The sequence below is a fragment of the Aspergillus luchuensis genome, chromosome 1 (assembly GCF_016861625.1).
Source record: "Aspergillus luchuensis IFO 4308 DNA, chromosome 1, nearly complete sequence".
Taxonomy (NCBI): Eukaryota; Fungi; Ascomycota; class Eurotiomycetes; order Eurotiales; family Aspergillaceae; genus Aspergillus; species Aspergillus luchuensis.
Genome location: NC_054849.1, coordinates 6,073,581 through 6,099,040, shown reverse-complemented (window position 1 = coordinate 6,099,040; position 25,460 = coordinate 6,073,581). Strand labels below are relative to the sequence as shown.

Here is a 25,460-nt window from a genome sequence, read left to right as displayed (position 1 = left end):
TTCAGGTCCGAATCTGGTCTGACATGGGTAGTGGGAGAGCCACGGGGCATCCAAGGGAGGATTAGAAATAGATGGTTATCAATGCGGCGACGACAGGGAAGTGAGCCGCGGTGCCCCTGAAAGGATGGCCATTAATAATTTGGATCACCACGAACAAAGCGTTCAGGAAGCGAAGTAGGCAGGGATGTCCCATCTGGATGGACTGTGAGTGGCGTGATCCCATGTCAAGGGATCCAGCCAATGTCACCAAGAATAGACTAAGACAACTAGTGGCCTGCTTAGATTGAGGGGAAATCGACGTGTCGCGGTCATCCCCGATCAGCCAGCCCCAAATGATGACTCCTTGCTTTGTTTCCGACGGATTCATGATGCGTGATTTTTGACGACAAAGCAATTGATTGGAGGGCTGTCATTAACCAATTGGAAATAAAGTCTGACGGCCGTTGATCCAGACTAGTAGTAGTATCGAGGCATGGAGCCCTCTCGTGCCTGGCAGATGCCCTATTCTTTTGTGTCGGCCGGTTTCCCCGCGATATCTCCGGGCCCGTGCCTGCATCTCTTCCCGTGTTCGAGTTGAATTGACTCCAGTTCAGTCCGTTCAGCTCCCCCACACATTCCCGGTCTTAATGCTTAACCCTCTATTTCAATTTCACACATTGCACACTCTAGTCACTGGGATCGCCATCTATGTGCTACAATATAACCTACCAGCGAAGGTTATCGCACAAATGAGGAGCTTCAAAGCACCCCATATCAACTTCCCGAAAGCTACTTCAAGTCATGGACCAGGAGCACACGACAGGTCGCGTGTGTGGAGTCCTCCGTGGAGCATCAATAGATGAATGACTGTGCCAGCTGGAAGCCATCCCGCCCTCCTCCATCCTCATTGGCACACTTCCAATCCACACCAGACAAGACATCAAGAGATCTCGGGCGTGTCCGGCTGCACCCACGGACCAGGTTCATGCGCATAACTTCCTTCGACCTTGGTCTGGACAGACTGAGATCCACGATCCCTTTCCCTTCCGGGCATAGACAGGCCGATTAGGTTGACTTAGCTGGCTATCCCCTGATGGCCTTACGCACGCCTGCCAGGATCAGAGATTTTTTATCCCTGGTCTGTCCCGGGGTACAAAGTCTTTTGCTGGAGCCTACCCCGGGTACTCGTCGGTCCCTTCACAGAATACGGATGATTGCGTTGGATTGTTTCTTCTTCTACTCAGCGGTGCGGCTCGGTCAGATGCATCATGCTGCCCTGGATACGGGCGGTTGACGACAATGCCTCTCAGGCATCAGTCGTCGTAGTCCCGACCATTGTGACCACGGTCATTGCTGTGGTACTCACCCTGCTGCGGCTGTACGTTCGGAAGTTTGTCATGAGGACACTGTCCTGGGATGACTGGTTCAACCTCCTCGCGACAGTAAGGGCTGCACTGGCAGGACTGTTCAACGCTTTCACTGATATCCTATGCCTTAGTTGACCACCCTCATCGCTATGGCCTTGATCCTCGCTGCAGTCCCGTACGGACTGGGGCGCCATTATGACACCCTCGATGTCGATCGTGCCGTCTACTGTATAAAGCTCATGCGGATGTGTCTCTTTCCGCTGCTGTTCTCGACCATCTTCTTGAAGATCTCCATTAGCCTTCTCTTGATGAGGCTGTTGTACGTCTTATCCCAGAGTAACTCAACTGCACATAAGCTGAGAATGCGCCTAGTCTTACAGCCAAGGTGTGGAAGATATTCTTCTGGTGCTTCATTGCCTTCAATACGATCACGAGCCTTCTTGATGCCGCTATCGTCCTCCCTCAATGTGATCCGGTCGCGCGGACATGGGACAAACGAGTGGATGGAACCTGTTGGCCTAGTTCGGCAATCAATGGGGCGGCCATTGCGCAAGGAAGTAAGAAACCCTCTATATTCCTTTGGATTACCGGATAACTCCGTAAATGTAGCAATCGCCGCAGGAACAGACATTGTGCTATCCATCCTACCCATCGTGTTTCTATGGAAGGTTAAAATCCCGATCAAAGTGAAGGCAGCCATATGCGGGCTCATGGCACTGGGGTTTGCGTGAGTCTATTCTATGCTTGGGCCGGACGGTATGCTGACTTCGTATAATAGGAGTGCGGGGTTTGCACTTGCGCGAACAATGTACGTTTCCACCTTGACCGAGTCATCGGATCCTACATGTACGTGAATAACCTTTCGATCCAACTCTTGTCATAATAATTCTAACATAGGACTAGGGGACTACGTGAATCTCTACATGTGTGCATTGTAAGCGAGCTCCTTACCACAAACACTTCGTAATGCTAACCACTATACAGCCTAGAATCCTCTATTGGAGTCATCGCTGCGGCCGCACCCTCTGTACGGCCTCTCCTTCGTCCCGGATTCTGGAACAAGGAATACTCTCGGTCGAGATCCCGCTCTTTCCCGCTGCATACCTTGACCGCCAAGAAGAGTGCACGGCCGGTCTGGGGAGATACCCTTTTCGATACTAGGCTCGATCTGGAAGACCGCCCGATCAATTCGAGGGACAGCGAGTCCAAGCTGTGGCCACAGCTGAGCATGGCTATTGTGAAGCGGACATCGATAGAGGTGGTGACTAACTCTTTAACAAATAGCGAGGTGAAGGCCATGGGAAGGAGAAGTGCTTAGAAATTTGTACAGATAGAGAATGGTTGGATGCAAAAGTTCCCCACGTATAGTTTCTGCTACTGAACAGAGCTAGAGAGGCTAATGCCACTCTAATTACCCGCTTATATACTCATGCCCGCCGTTTAGTCCCCCTTACCGACTGCTGACTATTTAGCGTAAGACGGAAAAGTGTTGTCTGTTTTTATTTGCATCCATCCAACCTCTATTGGAGGTATGTGCCAGATCTGTCTACATGTGAGTGCTGATTTATACTCTTCTCCCATGATTGTGCGCTGGAGCTAGGAAAACCTGACTCCTTGATCAATCTCACAAACTAGTGCCAATTTCGCAAACCCCTTTATCAGATTCTGGTTATCAGATTAGATTACCCTCGGTACCGAACATGCACATGTGGCGAAAATCACAACTGACAACTTCCGAGAGCAAAAGTGGACTCCTCGCTTGGTTGTCGTCGTCATGATATGGTCTCTAGCAGAATAGATTTTCGTCGCCATCGAATGACATCGGAGCAATAAGGTCGTGGACATGACTCTGACAGTGGAGAAGTCGGACATCGGGGACATCCAAATTGATCTGCTCCGACAGGTACTGCAGATCTTATCCCTCCTGAGTTCTGGGCGCCAAGAACTCCTGCACCCTTCACATTATGTCTGTCGTATTCTTGTCCATCGAGTACGACGTTTCTGCTCCAAGAGGGCACAACAGAAAAGGGTGATATGAATATATGGTCATACCTTATTCATAACGTTTCGAACCCACCGTCGCAGGAATCACGATATCTGCTCGGCTCTATCAACGAAATATTGATGCTGTTCCTCTACTTGAACTATGGCCAAAAACAAGGGTCACTAGTAGAATTGCCCCTCTGGGCTGTGGGTTCAGCCCTGAATTTTTGCTCCAATAGATGCGAACACAATGCTATTTCATTTTATTTGGTGCAGATTGTCGTCGGACAACGGACATCGGAGAGAACTCTCCGTCCGCGTCATTATTCATGCCCCGAATCATTGGACTCTTGCAGATGGATGTACAGCGCTTATCTGGTAATCCGGGTGTCCGCCAACATCCGGCCGTGTATAATATCCACATCATGCCCCACGGAGCTGTAAGCCAGAAGCTGATCCGGAGTTCCAGCAGATGTATAGCGAAGCAATAGCATGTTGCTTCAGCATACTATCCGCTCCGGTCGAATCCTATCAGTGTGTTGCCAGGCAGAGGCGAACAGATACAACGTGTTTGGCTGCACCGTATCCAGTCCGCGCAGGACTCGCTAGGGTATGAAGCAGGATTGTGCACGGAATGCACATGTTCCACATCACCCTGACTATCTCAATAGCCACCGGGTACATGATTTAGCCGGCATCATCCCCAGTCCCTAAATGAAGGGGACGCGCAAGTGGGTGTCACAGAACAGGGCTCCACGCTTAGCAAAGTTCAGCAGATTCTCCATCAGACGCGGGGCAAGCGCGTTTTTGGCTGCAGGTCGGAATGCATGAATACCACCGTCTTCTCCCTCGTCAATGCTCTGTTCAGGCGTCACTCAGTTGAGGATCAGTTCAAGTCTTAAAGTATCGGGCAGTCCTCCGCAACCATGCGCTACTCCCTCCTCCCCCTTCTTGGCCTTGCCTCCGTCCCGGCCCTTGGAGGCTGTCCCTTCGCACACACTGCGAATATGGACGTTGATGACATGGTGAAGGCACACGCTCGCATGTCCCGAGGGTTGGTGGCATCCAAGAGCAGCCCCTCAACTGTTCCTACCTCCTCTACTACCCCTACCGTCGGCAAGAAGGGCGTGTTCATGATGAACCGCATTGCGCCTGGGACCTCTGAACTATACATTGCCAACACAGACGGCAGCAATGAGCGTCCACTCCTCTCTGACCCCGTCTTCGAGTACCACGCCTCCTTCTCTCCAGACGGAGAATGGATTACTTTCACCAGCGAGCGTAATGGCGACGGTAACTCTGACATCTACCGGGTGCGGACCAATGGCTCTGATCTGCAGGAGCTGGTCGCCACCCCAGCAGTGGAAGACTCCGTCGTGATCTCTCCCAACGGCCGTCTGGCAGCCTACGTCTCCACCGCCAACAACATGAAGGCAAACATCTGGGTCCTCGACCTGCAGACCGGCGCGCAGTGGAACCTCACCAACACTCCCAGCACTGCCGCCAACTCCTCCCTCGTGGAGAGCTATCTCCGCCCTGCCTGGTCCCCCGATGGCGAATGGATCGCCTTCTCTTCGGACCGCAACACCCAATGGGACGGACACGGCGAGCCGACCTTCCTCGGCCGCACAGGCTGGGAGACGACACAAGAGCTCTCCCTTTACGCCATCCGTCCCAACGGCTCCGACTTCCGCCAGATCATTTCCAAGCCATACTACTCGCTGGGATCTCCCAAGTGGTCCGCCGACGGTAAACGCATCGTCTACTACGAAATGACCCGGGAAGATACCTACAACGCCCACCGTCCGGAAACCATCACCACGGCCAACTCAACCATCATGTCGGTCGATTTCGCCACCGGCACCGATGTGCGTGTTGAAGTCGCCGGCTCGGGCGTCAAGCAATTCCCGCAGTACCTAGATAGGAACGGCACCATCGCCTACACCCTCAAGGGCGGCACCAGCGAGGGCTTCTACACCACCGCAGGACTGTACGTCAACACGACCTCAGCGACCCTCCGGTCCCCGGCGTGGTCTCCCGACGGCAAACAAGTAGTCTACGAAAAGACCACCTGGAGCATCCGCGCGGGATACAAGAAGCTGTACAGCTGGGACAGCGACTGGGACTACCGGTTCACGGACGTCTTCCCTCAGATCTCGCACCAGGAGCGCATCGCAATCACCCAGAAGCAGCTAGGAAACTCGTCCATCGTGACGCTGAACACGACCGGCGCTGACCTGCAACTTGTCTACGACCCCAGCACGGCAGACTTCGTCAGCGACAACGAAACCACAGGTCTGAGCGCCTACCAGCCCAGCTGGTCCCCATGCGGCGAGTGGCTCGTCTTCGGCGTGTGATTCTGGTTCGAGACCCGAGAAGCCTCCGGCGGATGGATCGTGCGTGCTAACGCCAACGGGAGCTACTCGGAGGTACTCGTGAATAGCAGCTACTCCATCACCGAGGACGGGGCCCTGAACAATGGATTCCCGAGCTTCTCACCGGACGGCAAGAAAGTAGTGTATCGGGTATGGGGAGCCGACACCGCGACATACGGTAACGCCAGCGAGATCGGGTTGCGGGTGCTGGACCTCGAGACACGCAACACAACTGTGCTGACGACTGAATGGGATAATCTACCCCAGTTCTCCCCGGATGGAGAGCTCATCCTGTTCACGCGCAAGACCAGCACGTACAACTATGATGTGTGCACCATTCGACCGGACGGGACGGATCTACGCGTGTTGACGAGTAGTGGTGCTAACGATGCACATGCGGTGTGGTCGCAGGATGGGCGGATTATGTGGTCGACGGGAATGTATGGGTTCCGGTTTGAGTGTGCCTTGTATGATGATACGTTTCAGCCGTATGGGCAGATCATGATTATGGATAAGGATGGGGGGAATAAGAAGTTGATGACCAATTCGATGTGGGAGGATTCGATGCCGTTGTTTTTGCCGAGGGAGGTCCTGTAATTAGTTCTGGGAGGGTGCTGTAGTTGTTGGGGTATGTATGTAATTGGTGTACGTTAGGGAGTACATAAGTAGTAGTTGTGGTTACAGCGCGTTGGGGGGGATGGAATCACAGCTGTGTTCGATCTGATCTCGGCGATCCGGTGTAAATGTCTTGGGAAAGCAGGGTCTACGTAACCTTGCTACCTCAGAACAATATGGCTGGATATTGACGGGAGCGACATTCTGCCTTTTTCTACTCAGACTACTGCTTAAGGATGTATGTATGAGATGGTTGTACAACGAATTTAGATCATATTGGTAGGACCCGTCCGAGGGAACAGCGTTGACGGTCGGTTCTATAACATTAAATCTTTCAGCAGTGGAAGATTCTGTTCAATATCCATCCCATATATGCATCCATAACACCAATCAATGGCAACCCCACTTGCAGTCACTACATGTATTGAGTGACATACAACATTCTAAAAAACCCCATATATCATTTTGAATGCAGCCGGCATTACACTAGCATTTCGTCAACATCACTTTCATGACGGTTTGAATAAGTGTCCCACGCTGAGGCCACGTCGTCTCAATTAACTTCCCCCGATGTTCCATTCACACAAGACAGTTTCCACAACCGGTGTATGACAGCTCATATCATGACACATCTACTATCATGTTTTTAAACCGATGATTGACTAAGGTTCACAACAGAAGACCGTCGCGTTATCATGATTTCTTGGTATGATCTCAGGATTGTATACTCCGGGCTTTTTGTTACTGTCTACTATGTGTCTGGGTTTCTCTACGGAGAATTTCTTCCGTCTTTTGCACTTCTTTCTTGTGCAATAGTACTCGATGTACTGAAGAGATCTTTAGAACCAAAGCTGGATATAATCACAGGATCTGCTGAAATTTGGAATCTCCTTGAATAATTCCGAAAAAAAGCACTATGGTATTATTACTTTAGTAGAAAGCCAGGTGTCAGAGTGAGGCGACTAATAAGATCTCATAGTTTGCTTTCCCGTGACTTGGCCGCGCGGAATGAACTGGGAGACTTGATCACCCTGCGCCATTCTTCATTCAGCACCAAATGATCGCGTTTAGCCATCTTCTGTCTCTTTTCCTTCCACTCCCGCTCAGTGTCGCGGTATCCGCGCATAACCTCATCTAACCAGCTGGCACAATGGCCGGCTGTCTCTCCCACCACCTCAAAGGCGAAGAAGTGGCCTTGTTTGGGTAGAGTAACTTGCTTGACCTTGTCTTTCCCCCCGCTGCCCCCAACCCCTTGACCACAGCTCTTGATTCCTTCCCGAAGATCTTTGAGATTCAAATAACTCACTTCGCCAAGCAGGAAGAGGGCCGACGGTCGTAATGATGGCAACTTGTGGAATGTACTGGGTGGTTCGGGCCGATACACCGGAAGAACAGCCACAGAGGGGTCCACATCCGCATGGGTTGAGCGATCCAACTGAACCTGGCCATCTGTCATTCCAGCGTGGAAGCGTTCCCGGATTTGGCCCAGCACATCATGATACTTGGATGTGGTCAGCGTGACAGGCGGGTCGGCAGCGTCTACATTGTCGGGCAGGTCGGGATGCAGGGCCGTGGGCAGGTCCCGGAACCCATACTGTACCATTAGTTCGAGACAACGGGGATCCCATTTCTTGAACACTTTCTTGTAGCCTGCAGCAGCGGCGGCCCTATTTGGCCAGACGTCATCACGCCACAAGGCAAAGTTGACAGGACCGGGCGGATCAGCGCCAAAGCCCATCTTGGGCGGCAATCGTTGAATTACCGGGTCGAAGAGGATGACTGAGGTTAGTAGACGAGGGTGCATCAGTGCCAGATTCGTACTTCACAGGGGTCAGCAACCATCCATCTAGGGTAGTGAGTGGAGACGCACATGATGGTACCTCCGAAGCTGTGGCCCACCCCTACTAGCGGTCGGGGCATCTGGTCGCGGAAGTGGTTGATCATCAGGAGAAGGTCGCGGGGATGGTCCATCCATGAGCCTAGAAGATGACTATTTTAGCGGGGGTGTTATGGAATCTGGGCGAAGCAGGGCCAGTCACGCACAGTCCATGCTAAGTTTATCTTCGTTGATTACTCCACTCATGCCCATGTTGGCAACGTCCGCTATCCAGATACCGCGGATGTGAAAGTTGGAATGAGCGGACCGTGCGAGAAGCTCGTCCCAGAGTGGCTCGTAAAGCTCCTATTCCTGATTAGCTTACTCTTATCCGATGGCTTCCACTGCCACTGCTCACCTTGGGGAAGCCCACAGCATGAACGGCTATGATGGTGACAGCATCAGCCGGGACGGGATCGGGTAGATGGCGAGGCGTGTATTGCTTGATGTGGAGATGCAGGACATCTTCTTGGTCCAAGGTACTGCCCGCATACTCCCGAACATAACACGCGGGGATGATGTGCTCGGTGACTCTGAAGTTCGCGGTCGACATTATTATAAACCACAGTAACGGAGAGGTTTATGGAAGGAGGAAATAAGCCGATGATGATGAAGGCGGGGGGGGTAGCTGATGTACTCCGTAGTTGAGCTGAGTGAGACGGCAAGTCTGGGTCGGGCGGCCCACTTTCCCCCGGATCTCGAAGCTGGCCAGATCCAGTCAAACAGTTGACAGATGGACTTGAGGCGTACTGGACTCTTGTTGTGAATATGGTCACTATTAAAATCTTGATGGTATTGTGATCAATTCTTGATGTGGGGAGTTGGCTGTGTAGTACACTGGACAGATACACCGTCACACAGTCATCGCGATAAGGGCTGCCACGGGAGGGACAGACAAATCGGGGTAATACTTGTGGAAGAGAGAGAGATGCGAACTTGTCTCAAACGCATTGTTGTTGTGACTGTTTTTTATTCATTCGCCTTCAAAACAATGCATTATCTTCCCGAGCGATCACAACGAAAAAAAGAAAAGGGAAAAAAAAGAAATGACAAGAGTGGGACTCGAACCCACGCCTCTTTCGAGACTGCAATACATCCAACTGAGTTGGACAAGCGAAATTCACTTGAGTGCAGCGCCTTAGACCACTCGGCCATCTTGCCTTGGATGGTATACTGGCCGAAGCTTTGCGTACATGTTGACAACAGATTTGACCCCGACCTGACACATTGATGCACGTGTGGCCTGCGACTGCCCTAATTTCCTTCAATGGAAAACAAGTAGAGGTGTTTACCTAGAGCTTAACCCAGTATCATCTATTTGGCTTTTCTCTGGCGAATATATTAATCCCAAAATTGTTAGGGGTGATGAAGAGTCTGCTACTACACTAATCTGCTATCCGCGGATATATTCAGTCTCAAGTCTCTAACCTCACGTTGACTGCCTGTCGGTAACCTCTCCGACCGGGTCAAATGCTTCAATATGGTTGGCCAGTAGACCGTCACCAATGCGATGGCGTGCGTTGGCGGAACCATCGCCTCATCACCGCCACGCCCAGCCCGGTAACTACTTGAATTGGCGCCTCGGCAGAGGAATCTATCATTTCAAGATGCGGGGAAACACCAGGGATGGCTGATCCTCCCTTGTTCCCCGTGTCCAATTTTTGAACTGCAACCTTCACCTCCCGTCATGAGCGCTGAAGGAAGAATTCGCAAACGTATCCCCAAGTCATGTAAACGCTGCCACCGACGCAAGCAGCGATGCGTCGGTTATCCGACCTGTACCGGCTGTGAATCCGCCAAACAACCCTGTCTGCGATCCGAGTCCGTTCCCTCCTGGCACCATGCCATGTCCAAGGGGGCTTTGGTGCGCCGAATCGAAGTGCTCGAAGCGCAATTATCCGCTGCACTGGAACAGATTCCCCCGGATGAAGAGGCGCCAGCAGAACCGCTGTCAACGGGCGCAAAACTACAACCCCATGACTCCCGAGCTGGAGTGGTCTCAATGATGGCAATGAGCCAGGAGGGGAGCGACAACCTGGCTTACCTAGGACCCTCGTCAGGAATGTCCATCGCAGAAGATCTGGGCCGTCTGGTGCAAAACGCCGTCTGGCTGAGGTCCATCCCCATCAATGGCAGTCACCACCAACCTCCGCCGGATTGCGAGAGAACCGCAGCCAGCACCGCATTACCGAGCGAGGCTGTTGGTCTGCGCCCCTGAATGCCTATTTCAAAGACATGCATACCCGTCTCCCGTTTCTTGATCGTGCGGAACTGATGCAATTGCATGCGACCGTACGAAAGTCCCCGTCAGATCAAATGAGCGAGGCTGCACGGTTCAAACTATTCATGGTATACGCCATTGGCGCAGCTATTCTACAGATGACTGAGACCTACGACTCCACGGCCCCGAGCGCGTTTGTAGCCATGGCACTACAGCTGGAATCTGTCCTCGGGGAATCGCAGTCCTACATGAACATTGAAGCACTCATGTTACTCGTCCTCTATCACATGCGAACATCGTCTGCCACGAGAGTATGGTATCTGATAGGTCTAGCCATGCGCATCTGTATTGATCTAGGTTTGCACCGCGAATCTCAGTATCAGAAGATGCGACCGTATGAAGGGCAGATGCGCCGGCGATTGTTCTGGTCTGTCTACCTGGTTGAGCGATATGTGGCCTGGTCTTTGGGACGGCCGTTCAGTGTTCCCGAGGAGGATATTGATGTCCATGCTCCAGCGGATCTGGATGATTCGTGTACCAGCGACGAGCTGGTTGAGCAGGCTTTGCAGGGCTCAGTGGCTCCGCGTGAGCCGGCGCGTGGAAGGAAGCTTCGGAGATTTATTGCTTTAGCGCAGTTGCAACGCATCATGTCACAGATTCATACCCGGGTTTATCGGACTGATAAGAACATCGCAACGCTAGTCCCGGAGACAACTCCGCTGCTTGCTGCGTTGGAGGAATTCGAAATATCGCTGCCGGCAATGGCACCAGAAGAAGACGATTTTGTCCATATGCACTGGAACAACGCCATTCGGATGCTCATTCAGCGGTTCGTGGGAGTCTTACCGCGGGGGGATCCCCTGATTGAAAAATGCTTGTACGCGTCAGGGCAGATGTGTCAGTGTTTCAAGCGGCTGCGACAGCGCGATTCATCTGGGTACTCCTTTCTCCTAGTTAACTCGCTGTATATGGCTGGATTGACTATCTGGTGAGCAGTTCCCTTTCTTCCAATACAATAGAACCAGAACTAACGAGATAGCCTTTGCCTCTTCCGAGCCCCTCAACTGTGGACAGTAGCCGTGTCAAATGATCTGAGAGCCTGTTCTTCTGCGCTATTCGTTATGGCGGAGAGAAATCCTAGTCTGAAGAAGTACCGAGACGGGCTGGAGATGATCATCAACCGCGTGATGGAATCTGTCAATGATGCGGCCAAGGCCGATCCTATGCTAAGTGATTCCCATACCGAGGACGTTATTCCCACACCACATTCTGAGAGTGTGAGCGCACAGACCGACGTGACGACTGGGAATTCTCATTTCTCAGCAGGATGGCTCGACTTTCAGTATCCGTTGCCCCCTATGGGAGGGTTAACTGGACACGATCCATATGGGCAGGGATCTGCAGCAGGAGACACACCCGACATCTGGCATACATTTAGCGACATGTTCCCGGAGATATGGTCAAACGACCTGTTAAGCATGGACATGTCTGATGGGCTAAACTGGTTTACTCCGGAGTAGATAGTAACTAAAAGATACCCAATCCCGACATAGTAATGAAAATAACTACAAATGAGCCGGAGACAGCGTATCTTCAATCCCCAGATCCTCCCTCCTCGACTTACTCTCAGGATCAAAGTAAGGCACCTCACCCACACCGACTGCGCGATTGCCACTTCTAGGCCCAAAACCCTCGTGATCACCAGTGGCCGTATGGAACACGCTGCGATTATCCCAGATGGCTATATCGTCAGTATCTGCATGAGTCCAAGGAGTATACAACATACCAATATCATTCGGCTCATTCCACTTGAACCGCACCTGCAGATCATGACCATAGGTAATCAGATCATGAAAGTACTGCAGCATATTCGCACTCTCCCTCCGATTCAACTCATTAATCTTGCTCGGAAAGGCCCCTATTCATATTAGCACACATCATTTTCACCCTCACACCCACTAACGACATAACCATACCAATCGGGAAGACCGACTTCCACCCCGTAATCGGATTCGTCCTAACAACCTATCCCAACAATCAGCGACCCTCTCATACCCCAGCAATCAACGAAAAAGGTCATACCGGATGCACGGCCTCCAACTCATCCCCCACATTAACCGGCGCGCCCCTCTCCCCCTCATAGACCTTAACCCCCATCCTCTTAAACCCCTCCCCAACATGGGTAGCACTCAACCCCTCCAAGAACCCCCTATAGGGCTTACTTATCCGATCATAAACCTCATACCCGGAAGCCCACAACGTATCACCCCCGGTAACAGGCAACTGCGTCAACCTAAGACTGGAGAAATCCGCCGGTGCCTTCTCAAACGCAATATCACTATGCCAGACCGCCGCCATACGGGTATAATCCGATCCCTTGTAGAGTTTCTTCCGTCCTTCGGAGTTGATCGTGCTGATTTCGGGGTCGGGGTCGCCGAATTCCCGTGAGTCGTTGGTTACGGGGTGGATGTGTAGGCCGTGGGTGGCGGGTCGAGTGGTGAGGTGGCCCATTTGGAGGATGAGCTGTTTTTGGAGGTCGTTGGTTAGGTTGTGCTGGGCGCGGAAGAAGACGACGCCTCTTTCTGCTACTGTGGTAGTTGTGAGTACTGGGGTTGGAAGGTAGGTAGGTAGGTGGGATGGAATGGAATGGAATTTACCGAGGACGGCAAGGTCACGAATACGCTGCTCAGCATTGGGGGCATTGAGAATGTCGTCGACAATGTTGCAGCTGTCTTTGGGGAATTCGGTGCCGATGACGGGTGTGACTAGGATGGGGTTGAAGGCGTCGAGGGAGCCGGTGGAGTGGATTCGCTGGGGCATGGTAGTATGAATGTGTATCTTTTTGTTTATTTGCAATATGATTAGTGGTTTGTAGTATATGTTTGTAAGTGGCAGATATCGATATTTATGTTCAGCCGGGTGTGGTGTATAGATCGGCTTTCGGCGTTAGGAGGGTGCTAGGATCTGGAGATATCGCCGATTGCGTTATGGGTGGGAAGGATGGTTTCACTAGGCTTGGATGGTATCATCGGGGTTAATGAGATTCATGAATGCACAAGTCTGTTTAGATGGGTATGGTTCGGACAATGGTTGTGTGGTCGGCATACCTCACACCCTGTTGTATCTTGTTTCAGTTTATGCTAAAAGACGGCTTGTATAATTTGCACAGCAGCTGTATGCTAAGCTCAGAAGTATGCGGGTGTTACAAATTACTAACAGTCTGCAATGGGCGGATCTCCACAACGCTATGCATATGCATCTGATATCTCAAAGCTCCACAAACGATCATACAGAAGGCTCAAATCGCTGAAGAACAAAACATCCAATATACACAAAGAAGAAGAACAAATAAGAATACTAAGAAAAAAAAAACCATCATCCTCATCGATGGCGACTCCGATCGGTAATGTCATGCTGCAATCATGTCGAACATTATCCCGGGTATCAGACCAAACTCATACACACCCCCAACTATACTCGCACTCAAACCATATTCGCCCGATGCTCATCCGAAGGCGTCCCCGGCGCCGTCCGGTTCATCGGCACACTCAGAGTCTCACTAGCCGCCATGGAGGTAGGCCTCCTCGCCATCTGATCCAGATTGAGTTGCGAGTTGGAGGCGAACATCATAGAGGCGCGGTCAAATTTGGCCTCGCTCTGAGGCCGGCCATCGGCCAGCGGCACCATGGAGTAATCGGCTCCCGCGTCGGCCTTCTTGGCCAGACGGTTGGTCTTGGCCTTCTCGCGGAAGCAGAGGAAGAAGGTGAGGGCGAGGAAGATGAAGATGAGGATACTGAAGGTCACGATGGCAGCGATCTCGCCACGGTGGTTGTACTCCTTCTGCGCGGCGGAGACGGTGCTCGTAGCGGAGGTGGTGGTGCTAGTGGTCGTCGAGGTAGTCGTCGTGCTTTGAGTGGTCGAGGTGGCACTGGTGGTGGATTGAGAGGATGAGGATGAAGTGGTGGTGGTGCTGCTGCTGGAGCTGGTGCTCGTGGCAGTGGTTGCAGTCGTCGTCGCACTGGTCGTCGAGGTGTCGGAGGTGGTGGTGGCTTCGGTAGTGCTGGACGAAGTGGATGTAGTGGAGTCTGCAGTGGTGGTGGCTGCATCCGTTGTGGTGGTGGTATCATCGGTAGTAGTCGCCCTCTTCTGGAAGTTCAAAGAACGGTTATACCGCTTGGGCTTGAGGTATTGATCAACGATGGATGTTGGTTGAGCGACCGGCGCTTCGGTTTGCGGTGACAGCGAAAAAACTCCAGCCGCGGGCTCCGCGTGCGCAAGAGCAGCGGATGATAGGGCGCTGAGCGCCAGCAGATAACGGAGTTGCATGATGGACTAGAGGAGGGGTCGGATATAGGCAGCAGCAAAGTCGGGTAGAAGTAGTTAGGATGATAAAAGAAGAGGAGGGCTAGGAGGAAGAAGAGGAAATCGGGGTAGAGAAGGGATTGTAGGGCCCATCGGAACAGAACTACCGACAGGCCCTCAAATATGAATGACGAGCGAGATGATGGGCGAGAGAGCCGAAATCTCTGCCAGGCCAATCTTGCTGGCAGTCGTCGTACTCCATACCGTGCCTCAACTAGGGCTGAGGCTTTCGCAGGTTATTTTTATAGCGATTGACTCGGTGATTGGCTTCGGGGATCCGGAGTGGGCCGTCGGCCACTCAGCGGCCACGCGGCTTTGGCCCACCCATTGCTTATTCGTTTCTTGTCATTACTTTCTAGCGATGGATTGCGATGGCACCGGCTTTATCTTGTTCATTTCCAGTAGAGGATGAGGTATTCTTTTCAACCCCAGCTGGGATTACTCCCTCCGCGATCACAGGGAGCAAAGAATCACCAATATCCACAACATGAACCCTCACCACACCCCTTTTTCCACCCTGACTCCACTGCACCACATCGTGAGGAAAAGAATTTAGCCCAAGCACACCAAATCTGGTTCCAACCGAGGCGTATTCCCCGCTAAAAGCTTCGCTCTCCCCAACAGAGGGCTGGGCAAATGCAACGGCCGATCGTCGAACTGGTGAGCGCCTTGGGAATGGTCCACCCACGGAAACCCAGCCACGCCGAACAGGCCATCTCGAAGCCCAAGAATAGCAGAGTGAAACCCAACTCTGAACAGAGTCGATATCTGCGCCACGCTACTTACGGTAGTCACTCCACGGATTCAACTCCTTCAGGTTTAATGCCGTTGTCGAAATGGACTAAAAAGGTGTGTGATGATGCATTCACGCACCATCTTACGTGGTTTGTCCGTCTCATCTCCACTTACTAGCCCATATTCTGTGTGCGCCAAAGATCGACGCGTTCTGGCAATAAATCAATTCCCGGCTTAACCTTAAAATGATGCTAGTGTTTTTCTACCGCGTTTTCTAGATTCCACGCAATTTTCTCCTTTACCGTCACAGCCCTGATTCCCCGATGGAGCAAAACTTGGAAAATCTAAATACTTGGTTAAAGTGCCGGCTCACTCATTCCCCGCTCATAACGGTAGACGCAACCAGTAGTTATCGCCGATAGGCTTGATGCCATGCTGTATTCCAGAATTCTACGTGAGCCACGTATGCGCCTACTTGGACTTGAACTGCAGGGGAGAGAATATATATTATTAGCAGTTTTCGACTGAAACTGCATTTCGTAGTTTCGGAGATTTCGGGGCCACCTGCCAGGACCTCCTTTGCCGTGCTTCCTTTGATTACAGTGATGTACTAAGTATGTTGTCGGTGGTTGATGTCTCCGAACATCTGAGACATCATATGCGTCTTAATACTTCCGAAAAAAGAGAAGTTGCGTGTGGCGCACTCACCTCAGCAACTAGCACCGTCCTACCGAGCGAACCACTATTGAATATAATACTAGTATCGACTTGGAGGCCTGTGCTCTATCTACTAGTACGCCGACCTAGGTCGCAACGCTTGCGCCTAGTGTACCGCATCCCGAAGAGTTTGAAACAAAGATGCCGCAGTGGATGGTTGTTTAGAGGCATCAGTGCAGGTCAATTGATCCTTTTAATGGTTTATCTCCTATTGGATTATCACTGAAATCTTGATCAAACAAAATCCTCCGCGAATCCAATACTGAACATAAACCTATCAGTGACTATGAATGCGCTGTGATGGCCATGCTACTAGAACAGTTTTCGATTGTGATTGATTTCATTAGTTATACTTGTGATCATCACTCATACATTCATTACTCATACAGGCCAACTCCGCTGCCATCAGCTCAACCCCGGCCACGCCGACTCGAACCCCGTGTCGAATCCCAGCGACCAATTCTCATCGAGAAACGGCCACTGCCCCATCTCCGCCTCCACATCTGCCCATTCACCACTACCACCGCTACTTCCACTGCCGCCTGGCGCTGTTAGCTCGGCCACCGACATGCGTCGCACTCCAACTCCCTCCGAAGATACCCCCGGGCGCCGTCGTGAAGCAGACGCTGTTTCAGGTCGCGAGACACGAATATCGCCGTATTCATCGAGGGTGCCAGCTAGGGTGAGATGCTCCGGACGGGAAACGCCAGTAGGGCCTTGGGCGGTGGTTCGGGCAGTTTCATAGAACCGGTTGGCTTCTTGGAGAGTGCGCCACTATCACCTGTTAGTCTTTCAACAAACAGAAATTGGATCGGAGGTGTGGGAGTGGTCGTACCCAGCTCGTTCCCACGTCCCAGAACCGACACAGTCGCTCCAGATACTCCAGATTCATCTTCTTCTCTTCCTGCGCGCGCGCTAGACCCCCCGGGTACCGGCCCGGACAGACAGTCCCGTACATGTTGATATGCGCGGCGACGAAGACGCTGAACCCTGCGTAAGGGGTAATGACAGGAGTGGCGCAGGCCTCGAGAGCAGCGAGTATAGCGCCGATGTGCTGGGCTGTTGCGAAGAGGTGGTCAATGGCTTCGTCGTCGGCGGGATCGTGATGGTCGATGAATGATTTGGGGGTGGAGAGGAAGCGGTCGCGGTAAAGGAACAGAATACTATCGTTGTCAGTAATGATCACATCAAACATCGGGACGGTCAAATGAACACACCTCATAAAATATACCAGGTTGATATAGGCGAACAACTCCCCCGACCCCAAAGCCACATGCGCCTGCGCATTGGTCTCGGGATACCGTACCGTCGCATCCTGAAGCCCCCTCCACTCGTCCAGCTCGGCTTTGAGCATCTCCCACGAGCGAAGGGACAACCCTGCCGATCCTTGCGCCCGACCGCGACGGCTCTCATTGGCGAATCTCAGTATGCGAACGAATATGTCAAACCCCCGTGTGACGATAGTCAATCCTCGATCGATGGATAGATTCAGTGCCAGAGAGGATGAGCGGTTCATGTCCGCCGGCATTAAGCGCGGCGTGGCTTTTCCAAAGGTGAAATCGGAATCGCTGATGGGGAGGGGCACGGAGATCTGGCGGAAGGAGAGGGCAAAGTGTTGGCGGGCGCCGGAGCTGAGCTCACAGTCCTGCGCGAAACAGCACCAGTAGGTGCGGACCAGCTGTTCGTAGGTGATGCGATGAGCGGGCAGGTCGAGAAGGGGTTGTTGTTCCATGGTGTCATCGGCGGTCTTGAGGAGGGATTGGATCATGTAGGTGGCCATGCCTGGATGCACACATTGTGTTAGTGATGGTCGGGCTGAAGGGGTAAGTTGAGTGGAACAGTACCGCTGCACATCCATGCGCGATAAGGCCGACCAGACCCCCATTCGTACAACGAGATCATCACAAGGGATTGTGCAAGATAGAGGGAGGGAGCTTCGAAGGCGCGATGGGCCAGTTGAGAGCGCGCATACTCGGCATAGGTTTCAGGAGCAGCCAGGGCGGCGTCGGGCATGAAGCGGGCGCATAGAGAAAGTAGAGCTGAGAGAAAAACGGGTTCCACCGCGGAGGCATTGTGGGAGAGATCGGCGATCAGCGAGGGATAGTGGAGGAAGTTGACGACGGGGAATTTCTTGCGATAGATGTCGCATGCTGCGATGAGAGTGGCCGGAGCGATGGCAGCGATGGGGTTGGCGGAATGAGAAGGAGTGGGCGTAGGAGCAGGCGAGCTGGCTGTGGGAGTGGTCGCGGTGGTCCTCGTTGCGTCTGTTGCTGTTCTTGTCCCTGTTCCTATCCCTGATGCTGAACCTGAACCTGAACCGGTTCTTCTGATGCTGGCTCTGCGAGGGGTTCGGGGCGTACGCACACCGGAAGAGCGCGGATCGGTCAGGACGCAAGTATCGCGATTGAGGCGGTGGCAGCGACGGCAGGGAGGATGGCCATCGTGGATGCACTTGACCTTGGATTGTCTAGTAAGTGAGCAATTGGTAAAAGTGATTGGACAGGATGGGTTGGAATGGAATGGAATGGAAGTGAAGTGAGGGAGCTTAGCTTACCGACAGCTGTCGCAGGAAATGGACAGGCGCATTGTTGCAACCACCTCAAAGCCGACGCGGAAATAAATTGAGATGGAATTGGCCAGAATTGAGGGGCGGGAATTGTGTGAGGGGCACGTGAGGGGTATCAAGATTATATTCCCGGCGGTCGGGAATAACAGAAGGAATATCGGGAATAATGAGGGGAAATGCCCTATTCTTTGTCACGGAAATTGCAGCAAGTGGATTCCATCAAGTAATTTCCCCAACAGTCTGGCCCGGCCATTTTGTCTCTTCCTGTTTATTTTTAATTAGGGTTCCATTTTAATCTTCCGATTGACTCATGGAGATCTCATTAGTTCATCATATTAAACTCTGTCTGTCAGGTTCTCTGTCTCTCTATTAGATAGCTCGGGTATTATTATCATGACATTAAGATTGAAGCAAACCCAACTATGCCTGATAGATGGCCTCCAGCCACTGACACAGTTTATCCACCGCCATCTCATCCGTAGCCCAAGCTGTCACAATGCGAATCACCGTGCCAGTTTCACGCTTGTCCCACTCGTAGAACCGAATGCGCTCCGCCAGCCGATGCAGCATCGCATCCGGTACCACGACAAACACCTGGTTGGTTTCTGTGTCGGCCGCCAGCTCCCATCCCATGCGCTCAAACTGCGCCGAAATGCGCCGTGCCATGGCATTGGCATGTCTAGCCAGCTCAAAATACAATCCATCCCGAAACAACTCGGCAAACTGCACCCCCATGACGCGAGACTTTCCCAGCAAGGCTCCGCGCTGCTTGATATTAAATTCAAACCCTTCGGCCAGACTTCTGCGCACCACGACCGCCTCGCCCAGCAAGGCGCCCATCTTCGTGCCACCGATCCAGAAGATATCGGTGTAATCGACCATATCGCGTAGGGTGAGATCATTCATCTCGGCGATCAGCGCCACCCCCAATCGCGCTCCGTCCACATGCAGCAGTAAATCCCGCCGTCGACACGTCTCCGACAGCCGCCGCAGCTCACTCCGCGTGTAGATCGTGCCCACCTCCGTCGCATTGGAGATGTACACCAGCCGCGGCTTGGCCATGTGCGGGAAGAAGGTATTGCGATCCAAGACCCGCTCGAGATTCTCGGGGGTCATTTTGCCCCGGACCCCGGGCACGGGGATGACTTTGTGGCCGGTGGCTTCGATGGCTCCGGCTTCTTTGTCCAGGATATGTCCGGTTTCTACAGCCAGGACGGCTTCATACGGCCGCAGACAGCTGGCAATAGAGATGAGATTGGCGGCCGTTCCGCTGGGGACAAAGTGGATGGCGACTTCATCGTCGGTGGCTTGTATTTGAGAGTAAATTAATTGACGAGCTTCGTGTGTGTATTCATCGGTGCCGTAACCGGTTTGTTGTGTGGCGTTGGTGAGGAGGAGGGACTGCAGTAGGCGTGGATGAGCACCCTCGCTGTAGTCATCCAGGAAGCTGTATGGTTGGGTGAGTTTGACGATCATTGTGTGTCAACCCTGTTGAAGGTTTTATTGGATATATGGAGATGTAAGAAGAAAAGAAGGAAAAAGAAAAAGTCGGGAATTGAGTTTTGGGAAGGAAGCTTTATGAGGAGAAAATGTGTGAGGGGAAATGGATGTCATTTCCGCTCGGGAATGGTTCGGGAATGTGAGTCATGTCAGGATGAAGCCGGAATTTGACAAAGAAAAATAAGATGGACGGATCCACTAGGTGGGCCGATTCTAAACTTATCTGTGACAGCTAGATAACCAGATAGATGTACGCCAGATAGATTGTTGGTGGCTATGATAGTGATGCCTGTCTAGGCTCTCTGATAGGGTTATGGTCACCATAACCCTCACCAGATCCCGTACAATTCCTCGTATAGTTCTATCAAATCCCAAGATCAAGTGGCCGGCAACGCCGGGTTCTGGGCTTATTGATCGACCGAATCCCTGCTTAGCTGCCGCGGGCGATCAGATCTCCTCGGGAATATGTACAAGCATTGGTTTCGACAACGCTCCTGCAAGGCGTATCTCTACAACGATCAGGGAGGCAGTCACCGTATCATAACAGAAAAGTTATTGTCGTGTATCTAGATAGAATCTGAAAACATGTACTATTGTAATTGACCGACTAAAGCCGAATACTAGTTATAGATCAATATATTGTATACTAGCGCTAGTTCTTGAGTAACTTGGTATCACTCCAGGCTGCATCGTCTATTTCCGCCATTGATTTGTACCCCCACACCGACCATTTCAGAAGCCATGTGATGCAGACAACCCTCAAGAATGTACATAAGAGTTCCTTTACCTCCCATGCAGCATTTAATGATACCATCGTGTTCTTACAGCAAACCCGACGCAGCAAAGCAGCCGATCGGACTGCACTCACTCACCGGAGAAGATGCTTCTGTTCAGTCCATAGTAGAACGATTTCACCAACGATTGAATTGGTTAACAAGTCATAGAACAGGCAAGGATGCCGCATGCCAAGACGAGACACATTCCCTGATTCCATCCTTCCACAAGATCGTTGTTCAACGGACTGAGCAAAGCCCGCGATAAACGGGTAAATAGTGGGATTTATCAATCCCGGATTCCCGATGCGACTAGGCCCTCGGAGCGCTCCGCTTAGTCATTAGTGCTTACGAATCGGCCAGTTTCCGAAGGGGTAGCTGTATCCAATCAAGTCTTTCATATTCGTGAGCTATGAAGTAGCACCGTCAGGTACATCATCTAGTCTAAATATACAAAACTATCCACTCATCATTCAGAAAATTTCATTCCTTTCCTCGTCGAGACCCGACTTGCGTTTAAGCAGAAGCGGAAGCGGATGCAGAGGGGGTGGGGAGACCACCGTCAACAGCGTCCGGGTCACCATCGCAGGTACCGCAGACAGACTCGCCGCCACTGGCAGTGTACACGTTGGTCCAGTAGGGGTAGTGGATGGCCGAGGTGTTGACGGCAACGGTGAGGTAGGCGAACAGACCGTCCTCGAGGGAGTCACCCAGGTAGACGTAGTTCAGGAAGGGGTCGGTGTCGGCGTTCTCGGTCTCCACGGTGACCACGCGGTCCTCTGCGTTGGTAGTGATGGGGATCGAGTTGGTGTTGTAAGGGTAGGTGGACTCGACCTTGCTGATCATGTCCTGGTCCCAGAAGATCTGGCCGATGTGGGGGATGGAGCCACCCGCCAGGGTGTTGTTGGGCAGCAGAGTGGCGCCCCAGTGCACAATGTTGTGGTAGTGGGTGGTGCGGTCAGCGTAGTGGCCGGGGAACAGGGTGTTGAAGGTCACCACTCCGTCCTCATCGGTCTGCTGCACACCACGGAGGAAGGTGCGGTTGTAGTTGGCCAGGTCGTTGGAGTTACCGTTGCCATCAGCCACCAGGCCGGAGTAGACACCGGTGGCGTTGCAGCCCCAGATCTCAGTGTAGATGCCAGTGAGGGGCTGGCAGGTCTCGACGTCAATGAATTGCTGCTCGACGGTGACAGGAATACCCGGCTCGTTCTCACGGATGTCGCCGCGGATGTGCTCGCCGGGGATCCAGTAGGGTCCGGTTTCACCCTCAGCGCTGGGTCCGAGGAGGCAGATCTTCTTGTCGTCGTTGAAGACCTCGGTCTCGGGGGTGCTGGACGAGATGGGACGGGTGGACAGGTGCGACTTGTTCAGCACCTCAGCGGTGTCGCCACGGGCCTGCAGCTGACGGCGGTGCATATCGACCACGGCGCGGCGACGGGCCTCGGCGCGGGCGTGAAGGCCGCTGGCCTCCAGGCTGGCCTCACACTTCTGCAGACCGTGGGCCACACTGCGCTTGAAGGAGCGCTGCTGAAGGGCCTCACGCTCCTCATGGTGACCCGGGTGGGCGGTGGCCAGGAGGGCATTGCCGACGACGGCCAAGTTAAGGACGTTCTTGATTTGCATATTGAATCCAGGAGAAGTGCTGCAGAGATGCTTGACAATGTGAGGATGCTTGCGATGCGAGTGAGAGACTGAGGAGGTATTTGGGAGGGTATGTCCAAGGGGTTTATATAGCTATCTTGGATTGAACTCGCGGTCCCGATTCCTCTTCGGTACAATCAATATCACGCTGTGGTGGATAATAGTTTATTCGGCATCCTTGTCTCGATGCCACTGAAATTCTCGTGCGGCCGATCCGATACAGGTACCTGTGGTGCACCGAGGGATGATCGTCCTGCAAACAAGGTCGATCACTTGGCATCAGTGAAGCAACCGATGGCGAGCTTAGCCCATGGGTCCTCAGGTGTCTCCCTTAGGTTTGAATGAAGTCGAGGCCAATATACTCCGAAGGATGGAGCTGATGGAGACTGGATTATCTGGACTGTGATAGGCTGCACATGCAAATGAGATACCAACCATGTAGAGAAACATATTGAAGGAGCTGGCTAGACCGTCAGTAGCAGAAGGCCATCGTGCCAGAGCGGCGGCTGTGAATGGTTGTGATGTAAACCTCCCACAATAGGATTCTTCCACCCACATTCTCCACAGTCTGGGCATTGTGGGTGAGTGGATGAGTTGATGGCGATTATCGTTCCACGTTATCATAACCTAAGTTTCTGCAGAAATTTGGAGTGATGGAAGGATGCTGGGAATAGTAACCAGGGTGCCGGATGTGGAAGGCGCATAGACTTCAGGTGGTTGTGCCAAGCCGCGATGGAGATGCCAAGCCAGCGTGAGGAAATCGGATTCGACGAAAGAGACCGCGGAAGGAAGACCAACGCGAAACTAATTCGCTGGGAAATGCTGATCACGACGATCGGGGGCCATCCGACACGAAGAATAATGCATTATCTCTCACTGGCTGGCGGAGGATGTCCTGCAGACACCGGCGGGCCGAACGACCTTTCCGAATAGTACTCAGCAGTTGTAATCCGTTAAAGGACACTGGGAGATCGGCCGGCTCTACTATGGGATGAGTCCACTCGGTTCGGCCCACCGTGAGCAGATCTCTCCTTCACATGCCCTGTCGGAATGGTCTCATTGGCAGGTTAATTCCATCACTGACCCCAATATGTCGCAGTTAATTCATCCCACTCCATGTACTTCCCAGTCGGTACCTTACAGAATAGCCATCGGGTCTCGAGGTGAAGCCTACACACATCTCTTGACAGAAGGAGGGGATATCCCGCCGAAAAGACAAACGGCTGCATCCGACGGAGTCGTCAATTAGGTCGACCCAACCGGGATGGACTAGCTGGCCACTGCAGCAGAGAGCTTATTAGAGCTGCATAAGTCTGCTTGGCGATGCTGCAAGCCGCGCAGGATGAGGACCTCGAACGTCCGGATAGATTGAAGTCGGATTAGAATTTAACCCCAGACGGCGTCCCTTCGGGAAGGCCGCAGATCCACAATTCACCTTCCGCTTCCAGACCCGACGCGTCGTCAGCATCGTCCCTTCGATAGCGAAGCGACCCTTTGAAATCAGATCTATTTTGATCATAACTGGCACAGGGCCCAGCGGGACCTGGACACGGCTCAGGGTCATCGCTTGGGGGGAAGAATACGGGGAATAAACCACTGCCGGCGGGAACGAGAAGACGGGTATGCCATCATGGCGGTGCAGGACGGCGATCGTCAGCAGCGCATCGGTCAGTAATGATCCGTTACCGGAGATAAGCCTGATTAGGTAGGTGAAGCCGGGCTCCGTCGACGGCCTGCATACTCCTCACGTCGAATAGATGAAACCGAACGCCTGCCATTGGGCAATAACCCCCTCATGGGAGCTTTCCCTTGGCACTCCAATGTAACCTCTCGACTTCAAGCATGATGAAGAACCGCGGTGGGGTGGTGACCCTATCAATCCCGCACTAAGCAGCTGCAGGATTATGAAGTATCATGTTGAGTCACGATTGATAAGCCGGTAACCTTGGGGGGCAAGTTGGTGGAAACCCCCGGATGAGGATTCACCCATTTTGATTCAGCCGTCAGATAAGGAAGAAGTGTCTCAGCTAGAACACGTCTCGAGCCTCTGGTCACCCCGGAGTCGGACTGGTGAGGTATGCTTTCATTGATTGCCAAGCCAGTACTGCCACTATGTGATGGTTGGTGGGGGGTTATCTCCTCCAAGCAATAATGAAGTATATGGTCCTGCAGGAACCGGGAGTGTCCGACGCAACAACGCAATGGCTTCTGAGCCCTTTCTGAGCTGAAAGGTAAGTCATTAAGTCAATAGGGCCAGCTCGGCGAGGGGCCGGCTGACACTGCTGTTCGAATCTATCGCAGCACAGAATTGAGCAAGTAGGCAGGGTCCTCGTCTTATGTTTGGCAGATGCATCGTGGCATGATGCTATGGCCTGATCATAATGAGCTCAGAGTGACTATACTCTTGGGCAAGCTCTTTATGCAGTGGGGGCTCGTGGTCCCATTTAGCAGAAACCACGAGGCAGTGAGCCTGTATTCCGATTTCTTATCGAAGGCTTCCTCGATCATACATGGTCTCTATAACATGTTGATTGGAAGCGTTCAACTGCTACCCTGCACCATGCAGTACCAGGTAAATCTTTGGCCACGCCCTAGATCCCATGTGAGGGAGCTGAAGTGAGAAGTAAGCGAGGGGAATCGGGATGGAGAGGGGAGTAAGAGTAAGCATTCGGATCAGGTGATCTCTTCTCAAAGGTCTAAAGAGCATAGCGCACGCACCAGTCTCTGTATATCTTGCCATCACTCCCATA

At 52.6% G+C, this 25,460-nt stretch overlaps 11 protein-coding genes and 1 non-coding gene across 12 annotated transcripts; 5 read left to right on the top strand and 7 right to left on the bottom strand.

Annotated features, from left to right (window-relative positions):
* Positions 1-1,247: 1,247 nt before the first annotated feature.
* Positions 1,248-2,664, top strand: AKAW2_12071A (uncharacterized protein; the record flags this gene model as incomplete). Its single annotated transcript, XM_041684626.1, has 7 exons — positions 1,248-1,421; positions 1,478-1,665; positions 1,719-1,903; positions 1,956-2,073; positions 2,125-2,192; positions 2,250-2,280; positions 2,331-2,664. The coding sequence occupies 7 exons, from the start codon at positions 1,248-1,250 to the stop codon at positions 2,662-2,664; spliced, it is 1,098 nt and encodes a 365-aa protein (XP_041538791.1).
* A 1,591-nt stretch (positions 2,665-4,255) lies between these two features.
* On the top strand, positions 4,256-5,686 carry AKAW2_12070A (TolB family protein; the record flags this gene model as incomplete). Its single annotated transcript, XM_041684625.1, has 1 exon — positions 4,256-5,686. The coding sequence occupies one exon, from the start codon at positions 4,256-4,258 to the stop codon at positions 5,684-5,686; it is 1,431 nt and encodes a 476-aa protein (XP_041538790.1).
* A 32-nt stretch (positions 5,687-5,718) lies between these two features.
* On the top strand, positions 5,719-6,301 carry AKAW2_12069A (TolB family protein; the record flags this gene model as incomplete). Its single annotated transcript, XM_041684623.1, has 2 exons — positions 5,719-5,725; positions 5,847-6,301. 2 exons carry the CDS (start codon positions 5,719-5,721, stop codon positions 6,299-6,301), a joined length of 462 nt encoding a protein of 153 aa, XP_041538789.1.
* Positions 6,302-7,292: 991 nt separating this feature from the next.
* Positions 7,293-8,748, bottom strand: AKAW2_12068S (alpha/beta hydrolase; the record flags this gene model as incomplete). The annotated part of the gene is made up of 4 exons (XM_041684622.1): positions 7,293-8,139; positions 8,190-8,298; positions 8,363-8,501; positions 8,554-8,748. 4 exons carry the CDS (start codon positions 8,746-8,748, stop codon positions 7,293-7,295), a joined length of 1,290 nt encoding a protein of 429 aa, XP_041538788.1.
* Positions 8,749-9,242: 494 nt separating this feature from the next.
* Positions 9,243-9,356, bottom strand: AKAW2_t10047S. Its single transcript has one exon. It is a non-coding gene; the product is annotated as a tRNA-Leu (tRNA).
* A 526-nt stretch (positions 9,357-9,882) lies between these two features.
* AKAW2_12067A (Zn(II)2Cys6 transcription factor domain-containing protein) lies at positions 9,883-10,413 on the top strand (the record flags this gene model as incomplete). The annotated part of the gene is made up of 1 exon (XM_041684621.1): positions 9,883-10,413. The coding sequence occupies one exon, from the start codon at positions 9,883-9,885 to the stop codon at positions 10,411-10,413; it is 531 nt and encodes a 176-aa protein (XP_041538787.1).
* A 17-nt stretch (positions 10,414-10,430) lies between these two features.
* AKAW2_12066A (fungal specific transcription factor domain-containing protein) lies at positions 10,431-11,936 on the top strand (the record flags this gene model as incomplete). The annotated part of the gene is made up of 2 exons (XM_041684620.1): positions 10,431-11,404; positions 11,456-11,936. 2 exons carry the CDS (start codon positions 10,431-10,433, stop codon positions 11,934-11,936), a joined length of 1,455 nt encoding a protein of 484 aa, XP_041538786.1.
* A 45-nt stretch (positions 11,937-11,981) lies between these two features.
* AKAW2_12065S (TauD/TfdA dioxygenase family protein) lies at positions 11,982-13,236 on the bottom strand (the record flags this gene model as incomplete). Its single annotated transcript, XM_041684619.1, has 5 exons — positions 11,982-12,157; positions 12,203-12,334; positions 12,393-12,441; positions 12,499-13,004; positions 13,074-13,236. The coding sequence occupies 5 exons, from the start codon at positions 13,234-13,236 to the stop codon at positions 11,982-11,984; spliced, it is 1,026 nt and encodes a 341-aa protein (XP_041538785.1).
* A 663-nt stretch (positions 13,237-13,899) lies between these two features.
* Positions 13,900-14,742, bottom strand: AKAW2_12064S (uncharacterized protein; the record flags this gene model as incomplete). The annotated part of the gene is made up of 1 exon (XM_041684618.1): positions 13,900-14,742. One exon carries the CDS (start codon positions 14,740-14,742, stop codon positions 13,900-13,902), a length of 843 nt encoding a protein of 280 aa, XP_041538784.1.
* A 1,893-nt stretch (positions 14,743-16,635) lies between these two features.
* AKAW2_12063S (transcription factor domain-containing protein) lies at positions 16,636-18,243 on the bottom strand (the record flags this gene model as incomplete). Its single annotated transcript, XM_041684617.1, has 3 exons — positions 16,636-17,004; positions 17,066-18,012; positions 18,075-18,243. The coding sequence occupies 3 exons, from the start codon at positions 18,241-18,243 to the stop codon at positions 16,636-16,638; spliced, it is 1,485 nt and encodes a 494-aa protein (XP_041538783.1).
* A 973-nt stretch (positions 18,244-19,216) lies between these two features.
* AKAW2_12062S (threonine aldolase family protein) lies at positions 19,217-20,272 on the bottom strand (the record flags this gene model as incomplete). Its single annotated transcript, XM_041684616.1, has 1 exon — positions 19,217-20,272. One exon carries the CDS (start codon positions 20,270-20,272, stop codon positions 19,217-19,219), a length of 1,056 nt encoding a protein of 351 aa, XP_041538782.1.
* Positions 20,273-21,585: 1,313 nt separating this feature from the next.
* On the bottom strand, positions 21,586-22,692 carry AKAW2_12061S (intradiol ring-cleavage dioxygenase; the record flags this gene model as incomplete). Its single annotated transcript, XM_041684615.1, has 1 exon — positions 21,586-22,692. The coding sequence occupies one exon, from the start codon at positions 22,690-22,692 to the stop codon at positions 21,586-21,588; it is 1,107 nt and encodes a 368-aa protein (XP_041538781.1).
* Between the last annotated feature and the right edge of the window lie 2,768 nt (positions 22,693-25,460).